Here is a 21,618-nt window from a genome sequence, read left to right on the forward strand (position 1 = left end):
AATCTCAGCAATTTCACCTTTATCTTTGTTGGGCCACTAGGTAAGATGTTTGAAGAAAAGGCTTGATAATCTCTGAATACTAGATTACACTATTATCCTTCACCATGTTCCTGGCCACACTGACAGCATCACTTAAGACACAAGACTAAGGTTATAAAGAGGTCAGGAAAGCTAATTAAAGTTGCTCACCAACTAGTGCCTTAACACTCAACTTGAGGAATGAAAGAACACTCACCACTGTGCTCAAATCCAAAGTAGGAACCTGGAGAGGCATTTCATTTTTAATAATTTTTGTAATTAAAATTAAATAAGTATAACAGTATTCTACTAATATTGATTTGGTAAATATCTACTATATGGCAACAGTACTCTCAAGAAAATCAGTAGCACTTGGGGACAAATCATCAATGTCCAACAGGAACAGAATCCAAATCTCTGTAGCTCCTCCATTTGCTCAGCAGTTTCTAATGCCTCCATGGTTGGCCAGAACTAGAGGGGCGTGAGGAGAAGAGGAGGTCTGGTCAGCAAGAAAGGTCTCGCTTTATTGGTCCCATCATGGTGGGCTTGGCAGAGGTTGAAAGTCTTCGTGTCACATGGCGGACTTTACTGGGTTCTTCAAAGACCTCCCCTATCCCATCAGTGGGGATCACTTTACATTTGAATCTATCTTTTTTCCAGGTGATCACTGGTGAGTCCTTCCTCTGCCCCAGGTGTCGTCAGCACCACCAGCTTCCTTCTGCTTCTTGGACAGGATCTTAAACAACCAAACACTGTTTTCCTCTTTCTTACCCTGATCCGCAGGACAGCAGTGACTTTCCAAACCACAGTGCTCCAGACATCCACTGGCTCTCTAAATATCTCAGGCATGAATCACATATCAATCCACTTATCTACCAAGCTCTTGGGAACAAATTCTCTGACTTGAGATTATAAATTTTATAGAACTATTTCTTTTGAAACTATAAATGTCTGATAAAAATTGTTAATTTTAAAATGACTATGGAAGGACTTCCCCAGTGGTCCAGTGGTTAAGACTCTCCCTTCTGATGCAAGGGGGTGCAGGTTTGATCCCTGGTCAGGGAGCTAAGATTTCACATGCCTTACAACCAAAAAACAAAACATAAAAACAGAAGCGATATTATAACAAATTCAAAGTAAGTCAAAAAGAGAAAAATAAATATCATAAATTAACACATATATATGGAATCTAGAAAAATGGTACTGATGACCCTATTTGCAGGTCAGGAATAGAGATGCAAATATACAAATAGACTTTGGACACAGCAGGGGAAGGTGAGGGTGGGAAGAATTGAGAGTAGCAATGAAACATACATATTATCATATGTAAAACGGATAGATAATTGGAAGTTGCTGTCTAGCACAAGGGGCTCAAAGCAAAACTCTGACAACCTAGAGTTAGGGATGGAATGGGGAGTGGGGGTTGGGGCAGGAGGTTCAAGAGGAAGGGGATATATATATATATATATATTTATGGCTGATTCTTGATGTTGTCAAAGTGCTAGCATCCAGAGATCAAATGGCCAACATCTGTTAGATCATAGAAAAAGCGAAAGAATTCCAGAAAAACATCTACTTTATTGACTACGCCAAAGCTATTGACTGTGTGGAACACAGCAAACTGTGGAAAATTCTGAAAGATATGGGAATACCAGGCCAGCTTACCTGACTCCTGAGAAATCTGTATGCAGGTCAAGAAGCAACAATTAAAACCAGACATGGAACAACAGACTGATTCAAAATTGGGAAAGGAGTACGTCAAAGCTGTATATTGTCCCGTGTTTATTTAATTTATATGCAGAGTACATCACGCGAAATGCCGGGCTGGATGAAGCACAAGCTGGAATCAAGATTGCTGAGAGAAATATCAATAACCTCAGATGTGCAGATAACACTACCCTTATGGCAGAAAGCAAAGAGGAACTAAAGAGCCTCTTGATGAAAGTGAAAGAACAGAGTGAAAAAGTTGACTTAAAGCTCAGCATTCAAAAAATGAAGAACATGGCATCTGGTCCCATCATTTCATGGCAAATAGATGGGGAAACAAAGGAAACAGTAACAGACTTTATTTTCTTGGCTCTAAAATCACTGCAGATGGTGACTGTAGCCATGAAATTAAAAGACACTCCTTGAAAGAAAAGCTATGACAAACACAAACAACATATTAAAAAGCAGAGACATTACTTTGTCAACAAAGGTCTGTCTAGTCAAAGCTATGGTTTTTCCAGTAGTCATGTATGGATGTGAGGGCTGGACCATAAAGAAGGCTGAGCACCAAAGAATTGATGCTTTTGAGCTGTGGTGTTGGAGAAGACTCTTGAGAGTCCCTGGGACTGTAAGGAGATCCACCCAGTCAATACTAAAGGAAATCAGCCCTGAATACTCATTGGAAGGACTGATGCTGAAGCTGAAGCTTCAATACTTTGGCCACCTGATGTAAAGATTTGACTCATTAGAAAATACCCTGATTTGGGGAAAGATTGAAGGCAGGAGAAGGGGTGACAGAGGATGAGATGGTTGGATGGCATCACCGACTCAATGGACATGAGTTTAAGCAAGCTCCAGGAGATGGTGAGGGACAGGGAAGCCTGGCATGCTGCAGTCCATGGGGTTGCAAAGAGTAAGACATGACTGAGCAACTGAATGAAATAACATGACATGCTATTGCAGAAATAGTAACTGTTGCAGCCCTACATTAAATGGGCTTAAAGTGATTTGACTCAGAAGTGATTAAAGACTCAGATTTTATCATCTCCACATGCAACTTAGATTAAGCAGCATGCTCTTCCATCATCACTCAGGGACTATCACTTGGCCTGATGGGCTGATAGCCTGAAAGTACTTGGTAACAGACTTATCACAAAGTCATGAACCAACACTAAGTTTCCTCCTGATATAGTCAAGTTCCAAAGCCAGATATATGTTTTTAATTAACACTAACTTCACACCAGATGTAAATAAATATCTGGAACACTCTGGAGATATCATTAGAGCCAGATGAAATAGCAGGGAATATATCAAAAGTGGTTCTTCTAACTTCTGTGTTAACATGAGAGCAGACAGTCATGCCAGTATGCTTTCTCTCAATATTTCATCAAAATACCTATGAAGAGATTAAATAAATATCAAAACTGGAGGAAAAAAACAGGAAGGGGGGACCTTTAAAGGGAAGATAACATCATATACCTTGTTTAGTGGACAATTTCCACTAAAAGCATCATTGATACATAGGGTTTAGAAGCACATTCCTGAATAACAAATCATATGTGTCACTTTTCTAAACCAGAATCATACAGGCCAACTTCAAATGCATAAGAAAAAAAGGGTTTGCTTTTTTCCCATATATTCCATTTTTCAGTCGCTAAGTCATGCCCCACTCATTGCAACCTCATGGACTGAAGCACACCAGGCTTTCCTGTCCTTCATGATCTCCCAGAGTTTGTTCAAACTCATGTCTATTGAGTTGGTGATGCCATCTAACCATTCTCAGTGGCCTCTGTCTCCTCCTGCCCTCCATCTTTCCCAGAATCAGTGTCTTATCCAACGAGTCGGCTCTTCACATCACGTGGCCAAAGTACTGGAGATTCAGTTTCACCATCAGCCCTTCCAATGAATATTCAGGGTTGATTTCCTTTAGAATTGACTAGTTTAATCTCCATGCTGTCCAAAAGACTCTCATGAGTCTTCTCCAGGACCACAATTCGAAAGCATCAATTTTTCAGAGCTCAGCCTTCTTTATATTCCAACTCTCACATCTGTACATGACTACCAGAAAAACCATAGCTTTGCCTATACAGACCTTTGTCGGCAAAGTGATATCTCTGCTTTTTAATATGATGTCTAGGTTTGTCAGAATTTTCGACAGTATATTGTGATCCACACAGTCAAAGGCTTTGGCATAGTCAATAAAGCAGAAATAGATATTTTTCTGGAACTTTCTACCTTTTTCGATGATCCAGCGGATGTTGGCAATTTGACCTTTATTTCCTCTACCTTTTCTGAAACCAGCTTGAGTATCAGGAAGTTCATGGTTCACGTATTGCTGAAGCCTGGCTTGGAGAATTTTAAGCATCACTTTACTAGCGTGTGAGATAAGTGCAATTGTGCAGTAGTTTGAGCATTCTTTGGCATTGCCTTTCTTTGGGATTGGAATGAAAACTGACCTTTTCCAGTCCTGTGGCCACTGATGAGTTTTCCAAATTTGCTGGCATATTGAGTGCAGCACTTTCACAGCATCATGCTTCAGGATTTGAAATAGCTCCACCATCGTGATTATCTGGGTCATGAAGATCTTTTTTGTATAGTTCTTATGTGTATTCTTGTCACCTCTTCTTAATATCTTCTGTTTCTATTAAGTCCCTACCATTTCTGTCCTTTATTGAGCGCATCTTTGCATGAAATGTTCCCTTGGTATCTCTAATTTTCTTGAAGAGATCTCTAGTCTTTCCCATTCTGTTGTTTTCCTCTATTTCTTTGCATTGATCATCGAGGAAGGCTTTCTTATCTCTCCCTGCTGTTCTTTGGAACTCTGCATTCAAATGGGTATATCTTTCCTTTTCTCCTTTGCTTTTTGCTTCCCTTTTTTCACAGCTATTTGTAAGGCTTTCTCAGACAGCCATTTTGCTTTTTTGCATTTTTTTTTTCCCTTGGGGATGGTCTTGATTCCTGTCTCCTGTACAATGTCATGAACCTCCATCCACAGTTCATCAGGCACTCTGTCTATCAGATCTAGTCCCTTAAATCTGTTTCTCACTTTCACTGTACAGTCATAAGGGATTTGATTTAGGTCATACCTGAATGGTCTAGTGGTGTTCTCCACTTTCTTCAATTTCAGTCTGAATTTGACAATAAGGAGTTCATGATCTGCACCACAGTCAGCTCCTGATCTTGTTTTTGCTGACTATATAGAGCTTCTCCATCTTTGGCTGTAAAGAAAATAATCAATCTGATTTCAGTGTCGACCATCTGGTGAGGCCATATGTGATGGGAATACCAGACCACCTGACTTGCCTCTTGAGAAACCTGTATGTAGGTCAGGAAGCAACAGTTGGAACTGGACATGGAATAACAGAGTGGTTCCAAATAGGAAAAGGAGTACGTCAAGGCTGTACACCCTGTTTATTTAACTTGTATGCAGAGTACATCATGAGAAATGCTGGGCTGGAGGAAGCACAAGCTGGAATCAAGACTGCAGCGAGAAATATCAATAACCTCAGATTTGCAGATGACATGACCCTTATGGCAGAAAGTGAAGAAGAACTAAAGAGACTCTTGATTAAAGTGAAAGAGGAGAGCGAAAAAGTTGGCTTAAAGCTCAACATTCAGAAAAACGAAGATCATGGCATCTGGTCCCATCACTTCATGGCAAATAGATGGGGAAACAGTGGAAATAGTGTCAGACTTTATTTTGGGGGGCTCCCAAATCACTGCAGATGGTGACTGCAGCCATGAAATTAAAAGACGCTCACTCCTGGAAGGAAAGTTATGACCAACCTAGACAGCATATTCAAAAGCAGAGACGTTACTTTGCCAACAAGGGTCTGTCTAGTCAAGGGTATGGTTTTTCCAGTGGTCATGTATAGATTTGAGAGTTGGACTATAAAGAAAGCTGAGCACTCAAGAATGGATGCTTTTGAACTGTGGTGTTGGAGAAGACTCTTGAAAGTCCCTTGAATTGCAAAGAGATCCAACCAGTCCATCCTAAAGGAGATCAGTCATGGGTGTTCACTGGAAGGACTGATGCTGAAGCTGAAACTCCAGTACTTTGACCACCTCGTGCAAAGAGCTGACTCATTGGAAAAGACCATGATGCTGGGAGAGATTGAGGGCAGGAGGAGAAGGGGACAACAGAGGATGAGATGGTTGGATGGCATCACCGACTCAAGGGACATGGGTTTCGGTGGACTCTGGGAGTTAGTGATGGTCAGGGAGGCCTGGCGTGCTGTGGTTCATGGGGTCACAGAGTCTGACACGACTGAGCAACTGAACTGAACTAGGTTTGTCGTAGCTTTTCTTCCAAGGGGTGTCTTTTCATTTCATGGCTAGTCACTATCCACAGTGATTTTGGAGCCCAATAAAATAAAATCTGCCACTGTTTCCATTATTTCCCCATCTATTTGCTATGAAGTGATGGGACCAGATGCTATGATCTTTGTTTTTTGAATGCTGAGTTTAAGTCAGTTTTTTCAGCTCTCCTTTTTCATTCTCATCAAGAGACTCTTTAGTTCCTCTTCGCTTTCTGCCATTAGGGTAACGTCATCTGCTTATCTGAGGTTGTTGATATATCTCCTGGCAATCTTGATTCCAGCTTGGGATTCATCCAGCCCAGCATTTACCTTGTACTCTGCATATGTAAGTAAGCAGGGTGATAATATACAGTCATGATATACTCTTTTCCCCAGTTTTGAACCAGTCTGTTGTTCCATGTCCAGTTCTAACTGTTGCTTCTTGACCTGCTTACAGGTTTTTCAGGAGGCAGGTAAGATGGTCTGGTACTCCCATCTCTTGAAGAATCTTCCAGTTAGTTGTGAACCACACAGTCAAAAGCTTTAACACAGTCAATGAAGCAGAAGCAGATGATTTTCTGGAATTTCCTTGCTTTCTCTGTGATCCAACAGATGTATTATAGCCTCCTCTTCTTAATCTATTCTGCTTATGTTAGGTCCTGGAGAAGGCAATGGCAACCTGCTCTGGTACTCTTGCCTGGAAAATCCCATGGGCGGAGGAGCCTGGTAGGCTGCAGTCCATGGGGTCGCGAAGAGTCGGACATGACTGAGCAAGTTCACTTTCACTTTTCACTTTCATGCATTGGAAAGGAAATGGAAACCCACTGCAGTGTTCTTGCCTGGAGAATCCCAGGGATGGGGGAGCCAGGTGGGCTGCTGTTTATGGGGTCACACAGAGTTGGACATGACTAACGTGATTTAGCAGCAGCAGCAGTATGTTAGGTCCATACCGTTTCTGTCCTTTATTGTGCCCATCTTTGCATGAAATGTTCCCTTGGTGTCTCCAATTTTCTTGAAAGATCTGTAGTCTTTTCCATTCTATTTTTTCCCTCTATTTCTTTGCATTATTTTTATGTATTATTTCATTTAAGTTTTTTTAATCATGATAAAGTACACATAACATAAAATTTACCAATTTAACCATTTTTAAGTATATGGTACAGTGGCATTCACATTGTTGTATAACTATCACTACTATTCATCTCTAAAATTTTTTCATCTTCCTAAACTGAGGCTCTGCATCCATTAAACAGTAACTCCCCATTTTCCCTTCCCCCAATCCCCTAACAATCATCATCTACTGTCTTTCTCTATGAATTTGACTACTCTAGGAACCTCATGTAAGTGGAGTCATACAGTATTTGTCCTCTTGTGACTGGCTTATTTCACTTAGCATAACATCTTCAAGGTTCTTCTATGTTGTAGTATATGTCAAAATTGCCTTGCTTTTTAAGGCTAAGTAATATCCCAATGAACATATACCACATTTGATTTATCCTTTCATCCACTGAGGGACACAGGTTGTTTGCACTTTTGACTGTTTCTGAATAATGCCGCTAAGAGCATGATGCAAATATCTGTTCAAGTACCTGCTTTATATTCTTCTGGATATATAACCAAAAATGGAATCACTAGATTACATAGTAATTCTATGTTTAATTTTTTGAGAAAGATCCAATGTGGCTTACACCATTTCACATTACCACCAACAGTGCACAAGGGTTCCCATTTCTCCACATCCTTACCAACAGTGTTAGTAGTGATAGTAGTCATCCCAGTGGGTGTGAGGTGGTATCTCATTATGGTTTTGATTTTTATTTCCCTAATAATTAGCAATGCTGAGTATCTTTTCATGTGCTCATTGGCAATGTGTATATTCTCTCTGTAGAAATGTCTGTTCACATCCTTGACCCATTTTTTAATCAGACTGTCAGACGGTCTTTCTTATAACCAAATATTTACCAATTTTTTTTTAACTTTGGTATTTTTCACTTGATAAACTTTTGTGAATTTTATGTTATTTGTAAAAAAGATTCACTGATTCCACAATCTGATATTCTATTAATGTCAACATCCCTTATCTTTCAGGGTGCATGACTATTACTTACTCAGCATACTTTGACCTTTGTGAAGTTAATCTGGTTCAAATAAGGGCTGAAAGTTGTAGTAATGCACTAATGCTGGCTGGAAGGCCATCCAAAGAATGAAAAAAATCATTAGCATTCATGAAATAAATGCTATCTAAATTTTATCTAACATTCATTTCTTTCATCCTTTCAAATATAACATTTCTTCCTATCTAGCATTGCTTGTTTAATTTGTGGGTTTATATCCCAGACCTATTACCATAAGGGGAAACAATTTAGTTCTGATGACAGGATTTTGAGATTGTGGCTAAGTCTTGGCATGTTTATCTGGCACAATCTATGAAGCATTAGATCTATGAAGTTTTTTTTTTAATAACTGCTGCTTTGATACTAACAGTGTCATCGTCTTCCCTTCTTTCTGTTGGTCTTTGGCCTCAAGTGGTTCTTTAAACTGGAAACCAATAGATCCATGCATGAGAAATCAGAGAGCAAAGGTAAAACTAACTGACCCTAGATTTATACCATATTTCTAGGTCCAGGCTATCTCTTTGCTTTTGGAATTTTAAACCATTGAGAAAACAGCTCAAGTTCCTTTTCAGATCATGGGTTTCTCTGTTATCAATCAACCGTTCAAGGAAAATGGAAGCGTCTGAGAACTGGAGAAGCTCAAACACATATTTATATATAAAACTGTCATGAGATGGTGCTCACTGCACATCCCTAATTACACTCAGCAGAAATTTTTTAAGAAGAGTGATTTTGTCTCTTTAGCATAATGGGGAATCATTTTATCTATGTTCCAGTTCAGCAGATTTTCTTAATTCCAAGGTTTCACAAAGAATTCTCAAGGAAAATTATCATAATGTTCCCTATACCCAGTAACAATTCAGTATCAGCTCTAAGTTGGGATTTGCTATTGGGAAAAGATATTTATTTAGACATTATGAATATGGAAATGATTGATTTTTTCATTTGGGTCTAAATAATTTAAAATATATATAAAATTAGTCCAAACACTCTTAGCTTACTGAATATTATCTTTTCATACTTAAAAATTTTGAAGACAGATATCTCAGGTTTTTTTCTACTTACTGTTATTTTTACTACTTGAAAAACATACTTCTTCAACACACTTTGAGTTAAAGAATGTTCAAACAGAACTCTCTTGCTTCAGTTTAGTTAAGACTTCAAATCCAAAAAGAATGCCATAAATTCCAGAACACCAACACAGGTCAAGCTAAAAGACTATGAAACCAGTTTTACCATTCTTAGCTTATCATCCACTTCAGGGTATGTGAGGAAAAGGTGAAAAGGTAAATAACACCTTTAGCAAGAATTTCCTTAGAGTTGTCAGTCATATAGGCACATGAAAAGATGCTCAACATCATTAATTATTTTAAAAATGCAAATCAAAACTACAATGAGGTATCACCTCACCAGTCAGAATGGCCATCATTTAAAAATCTCCAAATAACGAATGATAGAAAGGGCATGGAGAAAAAGGAACCCTTCTATGCTGTTGATGAAATGTAAATTGGTACAGTCAATCAGGAGAACAGTATGGAGATTCTTCAAAAAACTAAAAATAGAATTGCCATGTGAGGAGCCTAGGAGGCTGTAGTCCATGGGGTCGCTAAGAGTCGGACACAACGGAGCGACTTCACTCTCACTTTTCACTTTCATGCATTGGAGAAGGAAATGGCAACCCACTCCAGTGTTCTTGCCTGGAGAATCCCAGGGACGGGGGAGCCTGGTGGGCTGCCGTCTATGGGGTCACACAGAGTCGGACATGACTGAAGTGACTTAGCGGCAATAGTAGGTGGACCTAGAGATTATCATACTCAATGAAGTAAGCCAGAAAGAGAGAGACAAATACCATATGATATCACTTATATGTGGAATCTAAAATATGACACAACGCACCTATCTAAAAAACAGAGAGGCTCACGTGAGAACAGATTTGTGGTTGCTAAGGGAGAGAGGTAAGGGAGAAAAGGATTGGGAGTTTGGGATTAGCAGATGCAAACTCAAATATAGAATGGATAAACAACAAAGTCCTACCATACAACACTGGGAACTATACTCAAAATCTTGTACTAACCTATAATGGAGAAGAATCTGAATATGTATACCAATCATATATATTTAATCAAATCACTCTGCTGTACACCTAAAACTAACAATATCATAAATCAATTATACTTCACTTTAAAAATTAAAAAAGGAATTCTACCCATGAGGGCTGCCTATAGGAAAAAGTGACCTGAACAGTAGACTCTATACACAGAAGACCACAAGAAGTCAAGGACTGAAGAGAAGCCTACAAAGCTCCCCACAGAAGAAAGAGCCATCAGCTGAGCTTCAGGCACACAGTAGGCCCCAATGCAGGGTTCAACTACCCCCACCAAGCACCAGCTCTTTTGCACCCATTAACCTATTCTTCCCTAAGGAGGCCTGACAATGAAAGAATCACCAACAGCAGCTAGAAACAGGGAAAAGAAGAATTATGGATGAATGAAGAAACTGATTATGCTCTTCCAACAAACCCGCATGCACACACACGCACGCATGCACATACACACGCACGCGTGCACACACACACACCAGGTTTCCAGGAAGTCAGGCCCAACTTGGGGAAAGGGAGAAGTCATAAGTCTGAAGTTTTTATTTTACACTGGACTGGACCTTTTAATACTTGAAGTAAAATAACCAGAAAAAAATCTGTAGGGCTTTCCTGGATTTCAGCCATGAGCAAGGAAAATGAGTTAGAAGTGCAGGTTTACAGAGGTAGGGCAGGAAAGAATAAAGTTTCTGCTTACATGCCACTGAGTCCAACTTGTATGACACATCTCTTATGTGTGTAAGGCTAGAAAGAAGCATTTAAAGATAAAAAGGTTACGCCCTTAGAGAATACAGCAAAGGCATAAAGTCACTTTCTGGAGTCTGTCCATGTCTGCAGACAAAAGATAATCTCAGTCCCTAACTTTATAGGCTGTGTTTTGAAATCTTGTATTTATGTGCTAAGTTTCTCTTCCCCTGCAGAGATGGTGTCATTGTTTGTTTAAACAATGAGTTTGGTATGAAATGGTAAATATATTAAACCACATTTTTGCTAGGGATCACTGACTATAAAGTTGGACAGATGATCACAACACTCTAAAATTCTGGGGGAAAAAATATGTCCTGTTAGAAGGGGAACAGCAGAGACACTCATAATTTAGACCAGTACTTTCCAATTACTTTGACTGTGAGGACTCCTTTTAATGTCATCTCTGTATTGTTTATTCAGTCTAGAAAGATGCTTAATGAACTCAACTGGACTATTATTTTTAGAGGTTAAAAAAACTTGCCCATTGTTACTCCATCAAACTTAGTTCTGATTCTGTCTCTTCTTTCCTTCATTCATTCCTTTCTCCCTACCTCCTTCCTTTCCTCCTTTCTTCCCATCTTTTCTCCTTCTCTATTTTTGTCCTCCGTCCCTGCTTCCCTCCCTTTCCTTCTTGTTTTTCTCCCCTTCGAAATTTTTATGGGTTTAGAGTGAAGGCAGACTTCTAATTGTTCTTTTTTAAAAGACATGGCTATGTGGTGAATATGTAGAAAAAGAGGAGAATATACATAGACACACAGACTAATTCGCTCCATAAGGATCCACGAGCAGCAGTGTTTTGTTTTGCATTATCGTTGCCATGATATGAATGTTGGATGCAGTTGCTAGATGATTTGTCATATCCATTTGGGCTCATCATTCTCTGTTATTGATTCTGAAACATCATGGGAGCCTTTAGTAATCTAAAGAAAATTTTATCTTAATCGTTACTCTCTCAAACATGAACATTATTTCAAGACCAATGTTTACAGTCAAGTTCTTCCATGAGTCCACCTACCTCTTTTGAAGATGATTTTTGATGGAATTTGAATCATATCCCTCTACTGCGGAAACCCCTTCCAGTCTGCCTGGCACTCGCACACCTCTATGCAGCACCTTCTCAAGCATGCTGTTCCCCATTGTTTGTACTCTAGGCACACTGGCCTTCTCTCAGGCCTTTAAAGATAGCTAGATCTTTTCTATCTCTGCACATGGTGTTCTCTCTGCCTGAATCGTTCGTCCCCTGGCTCTTTGCATGGCTGGCTCCTTCTCATACTTTACATCTATTAAATGTTACCTCCCCAAAGAGGCTTTCCTTGACCATCTCATTTACTTATGCAACCCCTGCTCTGTTAATTTCCACCACAGTACCCTGTTTGAATCTTTCATAATAGCATAATTGGTTGGTACATATATTGCCTTTTCCACTTGTTTATGAAGTGTCTCTGACACTAGGCTGTAAGCTCCTTAAAGGCATGAACTGCGACTGCATTGTTTGCCCTGGACACTCTACAGAAATCTATGCAAACTCAAGAAATATGTATGAAGTGGTGGGGGTGGAGAGGAGACAAAGGAAATGAATGAGAAAGGAAGGGAGGGAGGGAATTATTTGGGCATTTCTGAATCATTGGCTGTTGCTATTTCAAACATAAAAAGGTATAAAATAACATAACAAGTACTTATATTCTGCCAGTTGGTTTATTTGACAAATATAGTTGAAGTTCCATGTGCATCCCTTCCTTGTGCCCGATCTCTCCCCCAGGGGTAATCATTCTCTTAAACAATTTTTCATTACTATGCATATCTTTATATTTCTAATCACATATGAGTAAAATACCGAGAAAGATATAGTTTATATGATTTTAACTCTATATGAATAACATTATTCTATATATCATGTGTTGCAACTTGTTTTCAAAAATCAAAAAGGTACTTTGCAAACTACTTTTCTTAAAAGAAAATTGAAAATTTTATTTAAAGGGTATACACAATGTTCCTACTACAAAATCAATCTAGTCAATAACATAATGTAATGTTTATCCTGTTAGAAAGAAATAGCAGTGAAGTTAACATGAAGAAAAAATAAATACTTTAAAATGTGGTAGAGAGCATTCTTATTGCTAAATTTGTGTAACTAATAACATGCTCAGAAGACACAAAGGAAAGAAGGTAAACTCAAGATTAAATTGATCAGCCTTCAGAATGGGAGAAAATAACAGCAAATGAAGCAACTGACAAAGAATTAATCTCAAAAATATACAAGCAACTCCTGCAGCTCAATTCCAGAAAAATAAATGACCCAATCAAAAAATGGGCCAAAGAACTAAACAGACATTTCTCCAAAGAAGACATACAGATGGCTAACAAACACATGAAAAGATGCTCAACATCACTCAGAGAAATGCAAATCAAAACCACAATGAGGTACCATTTCACGCCAGTCAGAATGGCTGCAATCCAAAAGTCTACAAGCAATAAATGCTGGAGAGGGTGTGCAGAAAAGGGAACCCTCTTACATTGTTGGTGGGAATGCAAACTAGCACAGCCACTATGGAGAACAGTGTGGAGATTCCTTAAAAAACTGGAAATAGAACTGCCTTATGACCCAGCAATCTCACTGCTTGGCATACACACTGAGGAAACCAGAATTGAAAGAGACACGTGTACCCCAGTGTTCATCGCAGCACTGTTTAAAATAGCCAGGACATGGAAGCAACCTAGATGTCCATTAGCAGACGAATGGATAAGAAAGCTATGGTACATATACACAATGGAGTATTACTCAGCCATTAAAAAGAATACATTTGAATCAGTTCTAATGAGGTGGATGAAACTGGAGCCTATTATACAGAGTGAAGTAAGCCAGAAAGAAAAACACCAATACAGTATACTAATGCATATATATGGAATTTAGAAAGATGATAACAATAACCCTGTATGTGAGACAGCAAAAGAGACACAGATGTATACAAGTCTTTTGGACTCTGTGGGAGAGGGCGAGGGTGGGATGATTTGAGAGAAGGGCATTGAAACATGTATAATATCATATGTGAAACGAATCACCAGTCCAGGTTCGATGCATGATACAGGGTGCTCGGGGCTGGTGCACTGGGATGACCCAGAAGAATGGTAGGGGGAGGAAGGTGGGAAGGGGGTTCAGGATGGGGAACACGTGTACACCCATGGTGGATTCATGTTGATGTGTGGCAAAACCAATAAACCAATACAATATTGTAAAGTAATTAGCCTCCAATTAAAATAAATAAATTTATATTAGAAAAATAAATATACTTCAAAAAAAAAGAAACAGAAAAATCTCAAACAATTTAAACTTACACTTAAAAGAAATTAGAAAAATAACAAATGAATCCCAAAGTTCATAGAAGGAAGATCCGAGAGGATAAATGAAATAAAGACAAAAAAGACAATAAAAAAAGATCAGTGAAACTAAAAGCTGGTTCTTTGAAAAGATAAACAAAATTTGCAAACTGTTAGCTGACTCACTAAGAAGAATAGAAGGTTCTATTGAATAAAATCAGAATATTGCAGTAATCTTGCAATAACTTTATATGATGTCAGATGGTTACTAGACTTATTGGGGTGATCAACTGCATAATGTAAAAATACAAAATCACTATGTTGCACACTTGAAAGTAATATAAACTGTATGTCAACTACATTTCAATTTAAAAATTGAAAATTTAAAAATTTAAAAGAAAAATATATTTTTACAATACTAAAAAATAATAAATTACTAAGGAAAATATCATTATACTTATAAACATATAGAGAGGTGGAGAATGGTCACCTTGGAAAAAAAAACTTCTGAAAATATACAGATATGTCCTTTCAGTGATTCTCTACCCAGTTGTACACAGGCAATACTACAGATTTCTCAAAAGGGGATTTCTAGTGAATTATAGCTTTTTAAACACTGCCCCCTAACGTTCACATGCAGCTTCTTCTGAAATGTTAAGAGGACCATGCTAATAAAAATAATCAGGTCCTTCCTCCCCTGTGATCAGTCCAGCATTTTTGTCCTGCAGACCAGATTTCACAGACTGAGGCAATCTCAACCACACAACTGTCAGAATGCATTACAGTAAATCTCCCGACCAGTCTAAGATTACTCTCATCAGTAAGAAGGCCAGCATGTGAGTGAGAACAGATTATTTGTGCTTGGAAAGCACTGACAAGACATCAATACTGCTGGGAGACATCGGGCAAGTCTAGGATCCCAATAATAACATGTGCAACATTAGACTGACCTAATCAGTCTTATTAAGAAATAAAAAACAAACATTTATTACCAAGAATATCAAACTTCTAAAAAAAGAGAGAGAGAAATGGCCCTTGCTTTATATGCACACAAACTCATGACTCACAAAGGAAGGTTGCTTCCAAAAGAATCTGTTGAAATTTCGACTCCCTGATGAGCAGATTTGTTCATGACTTCCACCACTGCAAATATGATCAACACATAAAAGGGAATAACAAAAATATATAATCTCAAGTAGAGCTGCTCAGTGTCTTGTAGTCACAAAGTCCATGTCATCACTTAACAGTGATGTATGTCTGAATAGAAAAAGCATAGAAGCACTTAATGCTAAATCAAGGAGCCTGAGTTTTAAACCCATTTTCCGTTAAATAGCTGTTTGACCTTAGGTCCCTTAGGTGTTCTGGATCTGTTTCCTTATCAGGAAATAAAAGAGAATGAGCTATGTGAATGCTTTTCTAATGACTGTCAGGAGGTGGGGAGAGGATTATAGAATCAGGAGAGCTGCTTTTTCAGACCACACCTGCCTCTCCACACCACCCCTTCACGGCCCATCCCTGTTTGCAAAAAGCATGATACTCCCATTCTCCCCTTAGCTGAGAACCGCTAGACTGTATCAGGCTTCCCCGGTGGCTCAACAATAAAGAACCCGTCTGCAGTGCAGGAGCCGCAGGAGACACGGTTCAATCCCTGGCTTGGGAAGACCCCGGAAGGAGGAAATGGCAGCCCACTCCAGTATTCTTGCCTGGAAAATCCCATGGACAGAGGAACTTGGTGGGCTATAGTACATGGGGTTGCAAAGAGTCAGACATGACTGAAGTGACTTAGCACGCACTGGATTATATCATCTATCTCCAAGGCCCTTTGCCACACTAAAATGTTAATACAGGATCTGAGAACTGGAAGAAAATTGAGAAATTCCCCAGTCACAAAACCAATCCCAGAAGAACTTTTGATTCTAACCATAGTTAGATACAGCTGTGAAACTTTGGGGAGGTGTGAGGCTTTCCAAAGGGATTAGCATTTTATTTAGCTGGGTGATGTGATGAAATATTTTATTATTCTCAATCTTCACCCTTCCCAGATTCCAGGCCCTTTTCAACATGACTTCGTAGTTCCTGTCACTGGAATAGTACACTGAACCACCTGTTGGTGTTAGGTTTGGCCAGATGACTTGCCTTGATCAAAGGAATATTAGCAGGAGTGACGTGAACAGAGAGAGGCTTTAAATGTGCTTGTGAGATTTTGTTCTCTTGTGCTCTTTCCCCATAAGGAGAACTTGCATTTGGTAGCCACTGGTGTAAGGAGTCTAAGACATGTGCGGAGCAGGCCTGCAACTTGGAACCCAACCTAGCAAGTCTAGAGGAGCTGAATTCCAGCCAACCCACATTCACAAGAAGGAGAAACACTTACTGTCATGTGAGATTTTGCATTTGGTAGTTATGCAGAATTTTTACAGCAATAGGATAATTCGGATAATAGTTCACCTATTTAATATTTTAGACCTCAACCTGTCCATTGTATTGTGAGAGTCTAAGGAAAAATCTCACCCTGTCACTCATATAAGTATTGATACACAAAAAACAAAAGTGTGATTACACATCTATATAATAGTACATCTGAAAAAGAGTCAGAGGTAGTGGCAAAGATCTGCTATGAACAGAACCCATCCCTAGTGCTGAGTCGGAAGAGAAGTTAGTGGCACTGGGCTCTTCATCCTATCTAAAATAACAGTCAGCCAAATGTTGCAATTATGTTTATTTTATATAAAAATACCACCACATAAGATAATTTACCATGAAAAGCACACTTCATACTGAAGTAATATGTCCTAGTCAAAGTATTACAATATCTCAATTAACCTGAATGAAGAGAAATAGGGGTATTTCAGTTATTATAATTTTACAAGTAATAAATATTTTTAAAATAATATTTTTGCAGCTTTTACAGTGAAACAAGATTTTCAGATAGCTATTAATTTTAAGATAAATTTACTGAAATATAAGAAGTAAAGTGTTTGCTGTTACCTTTTTTAAATATGTTTTTAATATACTAGTTTCCTTTGAAAGCTCAGTTGGTAAAAAATCCGCCTGCAATGCAGGAGACCCCAGTTCGATTCCCGGGTTGGGAAGATCCGCTGGAGAAGGGATAGGCTACCCACTTCAGTATTTTAGGGTTTCTCTTGTGGCTTCGCTGGTAAAGCATTTGCCTGCAATGCAGCAGACCTGGGTTCAAGCCCTGGGTTGGGAAGATCCCCTGGAGAAGGGAAAGGCTACACACTCCAGTATTCTGGCCTGGAAAATTCCATGGACTGTATAGTCCACAGTGTCATAAAGAGTCAGCCACAACGGAGCGACTTTCACTTTCACTTTTCTGTCTTAAGGAAAAATCTTAGGCATAGTGACCTAACAACAACTGAATATTTACTTCATGGTGTAGACTCTGTATGTCTGTGCTCAATCGCTCAGTCTTGCCTGACTTTGCAACACTACGGTCTATAGCCCACCAGGCTCCTCTGTCCATGGGATTGTCCAGGCAAGAATACCGGAGCGGGTTGCCATTTCCTCCTCCAGGGTTAGACTCTTTAGGTACTTTAAATTAATGATCATTATATAGTGCTATCGACAAATTATTTAAGAAATGACAGACTAGGCCAACAATGCCCTAAGCCCAGGCTATCCTCTGAAAGCATCTTTGGAAAATGTAAACATAACATTTGCCACTTACCCTTATCTCTGAAAAGTGGTACTCTAAAAAAGTTTCAACTATTAAAAACTCTTCAGTCAAGTTCCGATTATTCATGCATTGATTTAAGAAACTCCCTACCATGTGCTCTGCACTGTGTTTGGAACCAAGAATAGAACAAGAGCCGACAGGGACTTCCCTGATGGTCCAATGGCTAAGACTCTGCACTCCCAGTGTAGGGGGCCCAGGCTGGACCTCTGGTCATGGAACTAGATCCCACATATCTCAGCTATGATCCTGCATGCCGCAACAGAGATTGAAGATCCAAGCCACAACTAAGACCTGGTGTAGTCAAATAAATAAATAAATTTTTTAATAAAAGAAAAGAACAAAAGCCCATAGGATAGTGGATGAGACAGACAAGTAAAGTGGCAAATACAAAATATGATTGATAACAGTCAACCCAGCCTTCAGGGATCAAGAAAAAATGTCTGCACAGAAGCAATGACAACCAACGTGAGCTCTAAAGGGCAAAGCGAGAGCCACTGGGTGTGGCAGAGGATCAGGGTTTCAAGCAATGGGAACATCGTGTGTAAAGGCTTTGCCGTGAGGGTGAGCATGGTGTATTTAGAAGATGCAAGTAGTTCCAGGTTCATATACTCTTTATGCTTTACGCTTTTCTGCCTAAACCAGCTATGAAAATAAATGCTTTCCTCCCTTCACCTCTGGAGGTTCTCCTCCTACCTCACTGAAAATTCCTTCACAACCCCCTTCACTGTTTCATCATTATCTCCTAGACATCTACTACTTGGAATGCATCAGGCTCAGACACTCACACTCTCCTTTTTCTGTCTACACTCACTCTATAAATGATCAAACACAGGTTTCAAATACCATGTATTTGTTCATAACTATAAAATTTTACATCTCCTGACAATTAGATTCAAGCAATTACTCTACATCTCCTCTTAAATATCTATAGTGATCTCAAGCTAGACTCTTGACATTCCAAATCCAAACTCTTGACATTCTCCCCACCAAAACATCTTTCCACAGTCTCACTCAACTCTGAAAACAGCAATTTTTCTGATTGCTCAGGCCAAAACCTTAGAGTCATCCTTAACTCCAGTCTTTCTCTGATACATCCCATCCATCTGAGAACCTTATCTACTTTTCTCAAAAACCTTCAGGATTCTATCACTTTTCAACTAGCTTGCTATCACCCTAATTCCTAATTCAAGTCCCCATCATCTTTAGTCTGGACTATTTCAATAGTTTCATAACTGTTCTTCCACTTCTACCCTGCACTCAGCAGTCTATTCTCAATGTAGTAGCTAGAGTGATCCTTTTAAAAATACATTAGATTGTACCATTTCTCTGCTTAAAACTCTCTATTATCTTACAAACTTACTCAAAGTAAAAGCCTAATTCTTTAAGAGCAGTCCACAGGTCTTTACTAGCCACCATCTCTCTGATTTTCTTCCTATTACATTTCCCTTCATTTCCTCTGTTTCAGCCCTCCCTTCAGGCCCTCAAATATGCCCAATGCAGTCTCACCTCAGGTCCTTTGCACTTGCTGGTCCCTTTGCCTGAAACCCTCACTGCCAACATCTATATGATTCACTCCTTTATTTTATTCAAGTCTCTGCTTAAATGTTCCCCTTATCAATGAAGCCTTGTCTCACCTCCCAGTACAAAACAGACTATCCTCCCCTCATCTCCCTTATCCTATTTGTCTCTAGACTCAACTACAAAAAAACAAAACACAAAAGAGAATCTGTTTACTTATTTAATATCTCCCTAACCTAGAACGTAAATCTGCTGAAGAGCATGAATATGTGTTACTCACTGCTGTATCTCAGAACCTTAGAATACTGCCTGGCAGATCACAGACCTGCACTAAATATAATATTTGGTGGATGAATTAACAAAAGCTGAAAATATTATCAATTATTCTCATAAATGCTATTACTGTAACTTCCTATTTTAAGAATAACTTTCAATATTATATCCCTAATTAATAGTTAAGTGCTTATAAACTATGTAAAGATAACTAATACAATTTTTTTCCCTTTAGCCTAAAGACATAAACACACACAGTTCACCACCAAGGGCTGAACAACCTAGAATACTTTATAGCACTTTTTTCCCTTACTTGGCTTAGTACCTTTCAATATATTGAAGTGATATGTTGAGTTCTTATGTTACCTTAGAGCCAATGACTATTTCACCTGTAATTCTACATATGAGTTAATAATAGTACTCTGCTGGTATCTGCCAAATTTCTATAGAAAAATTTCCGGTAAAGAATCTGCCTGCAATGCAGGAGACCAGGGTTCGATCCCTGGGTCTAGCAGATTCCCTGGAGAAAGGAATGGCAACCCACTCCAGTATTCTTGCTTAGAAAACCCCATGGACAGAGGAGCCTGGTGGGTTGTCCATGGGGTTGCAAAGAGTCGGACACAACTGAGCAACTAACAGTTTTACTTTCACAGGCAGACAAATTCACAGAAGAAATACAAACAGCCAATAAATATATGGAAAATGTTCATTTACATTAATGTTCTTTAATGATTAATTTTCAACAACCTAAAATGGCTTGGCAGGGAAGGAGAGCAGAACCACTTTGAGAAAACCAGTGCTAGTGAGAGGTTTCTTATGTACAGAAAGAGACATAGAACTTGGAAAACCTACTCACTGGCAAGGGTGTGGGGTCGAAATACCTGTGATGGAACAGTAGACAATGTGAGGTGCAATCTCGTCTATATCTTCATAGCCCAGCCCCATCGCAGACAGCTTGCCAGGGACGTAGTTCTCTACAAACACATCACAAACAGCTGCAAGCTGCAGGAAGAAATGCAGACAAGTCAGACTGAAGGGACTCCCTAACTTTCAACAAATCCCCACGTGAATTTTCAGTAAACACAATTATCCTCACTTTCTAAAAACTCAGAAAAATCACAGGAAAAGTAGAATTACAAGGTGTAATTAGATAGACATGAAGGCTCTAATCAACTACTTGAGGTATGACTGTCAATTAAACAATGGCTATTAAAATGTTCAGTTAATACCATAGTGTTAAGTGGATTCCGCTTACATTAAATGTAAGAAATATCTAGGCTGTGTGGTCTGTCCAAGTATATTCTCAGAAATTTTAAAAATTAGACTATAAGGACATAAAATACATGAAAAATATCTTTTAACTCCTTTAAAACTAAACACATCTTTACAACCCCATCCTTATCATGTAATACTCCTCCATGTAAGTACAACATGTACATATTGGCACCTAATACTTGTAAACTCTTGTCAATTGCTTTCACACTTTCCAGATGCTTCCTTTCCAAAGAGTTTTAAATGTATTTAATGACTAAAGAAAAAATGCTAAACTATAACTCAGTAAATCAATAACTGTCAGAAACAAGACCCCAATTTTGATTCCCAGATTACTACTATATGAAATAGAGGAGAACAAACCATTGAAACCTTAATCTTAAACTTTTTTTCAAAATCTCAATTGTGACTACGTATCTTCTGAAACTATCACAAAAATTGTACGAGGTCATACAGAAAAATTCATGACATAATTCTTAACCATATCCAAGTGCCTAATAACTATTCAACAATTTTTTAATTGCCATGTTAACATAGATATATTCTCATACACACAAACTAATGAAA

The 21,618-nt window shown here is 38.8% G+C and overlaps 1 protein-coding gene across 1 annotated transcript in view; it reads right to left on the reverse strand.

The window, feature by feature from the left end:
• The window catches only part of SUGCT (succinyl-CoA:glutarate-CoA transferase), a 766,325-nt gene that overhangs the window by 719,137 nt on the left and 25,570 nt on the right, over positions 1-21,618 (reverse strand). The window contains exon 6 of the mRNA XM_068972899.1: positions 20,661-20,781. Within this exon, the coding sequence (XP_068829000.1) occupies positions 20,661-20,781 (121 nt within the window). The remainder of the gene's footprint in view (positions 1-20,660; positions 20,782-21,618) is intronic.

This window comes from Capricornis sumatraensis, chromosome 5, assembly GCF_032405125.1.
Source record: "Capricornis sumatraensis isolate serow.1 chromosome 5, serow.2, whole genome shotgun sequence".
NCBI lineage: Eukaryota > Metazoa > Chordata > Mammalia > Artiodactyla > Bovidae > Capricornis > Capricornis sumatraensis.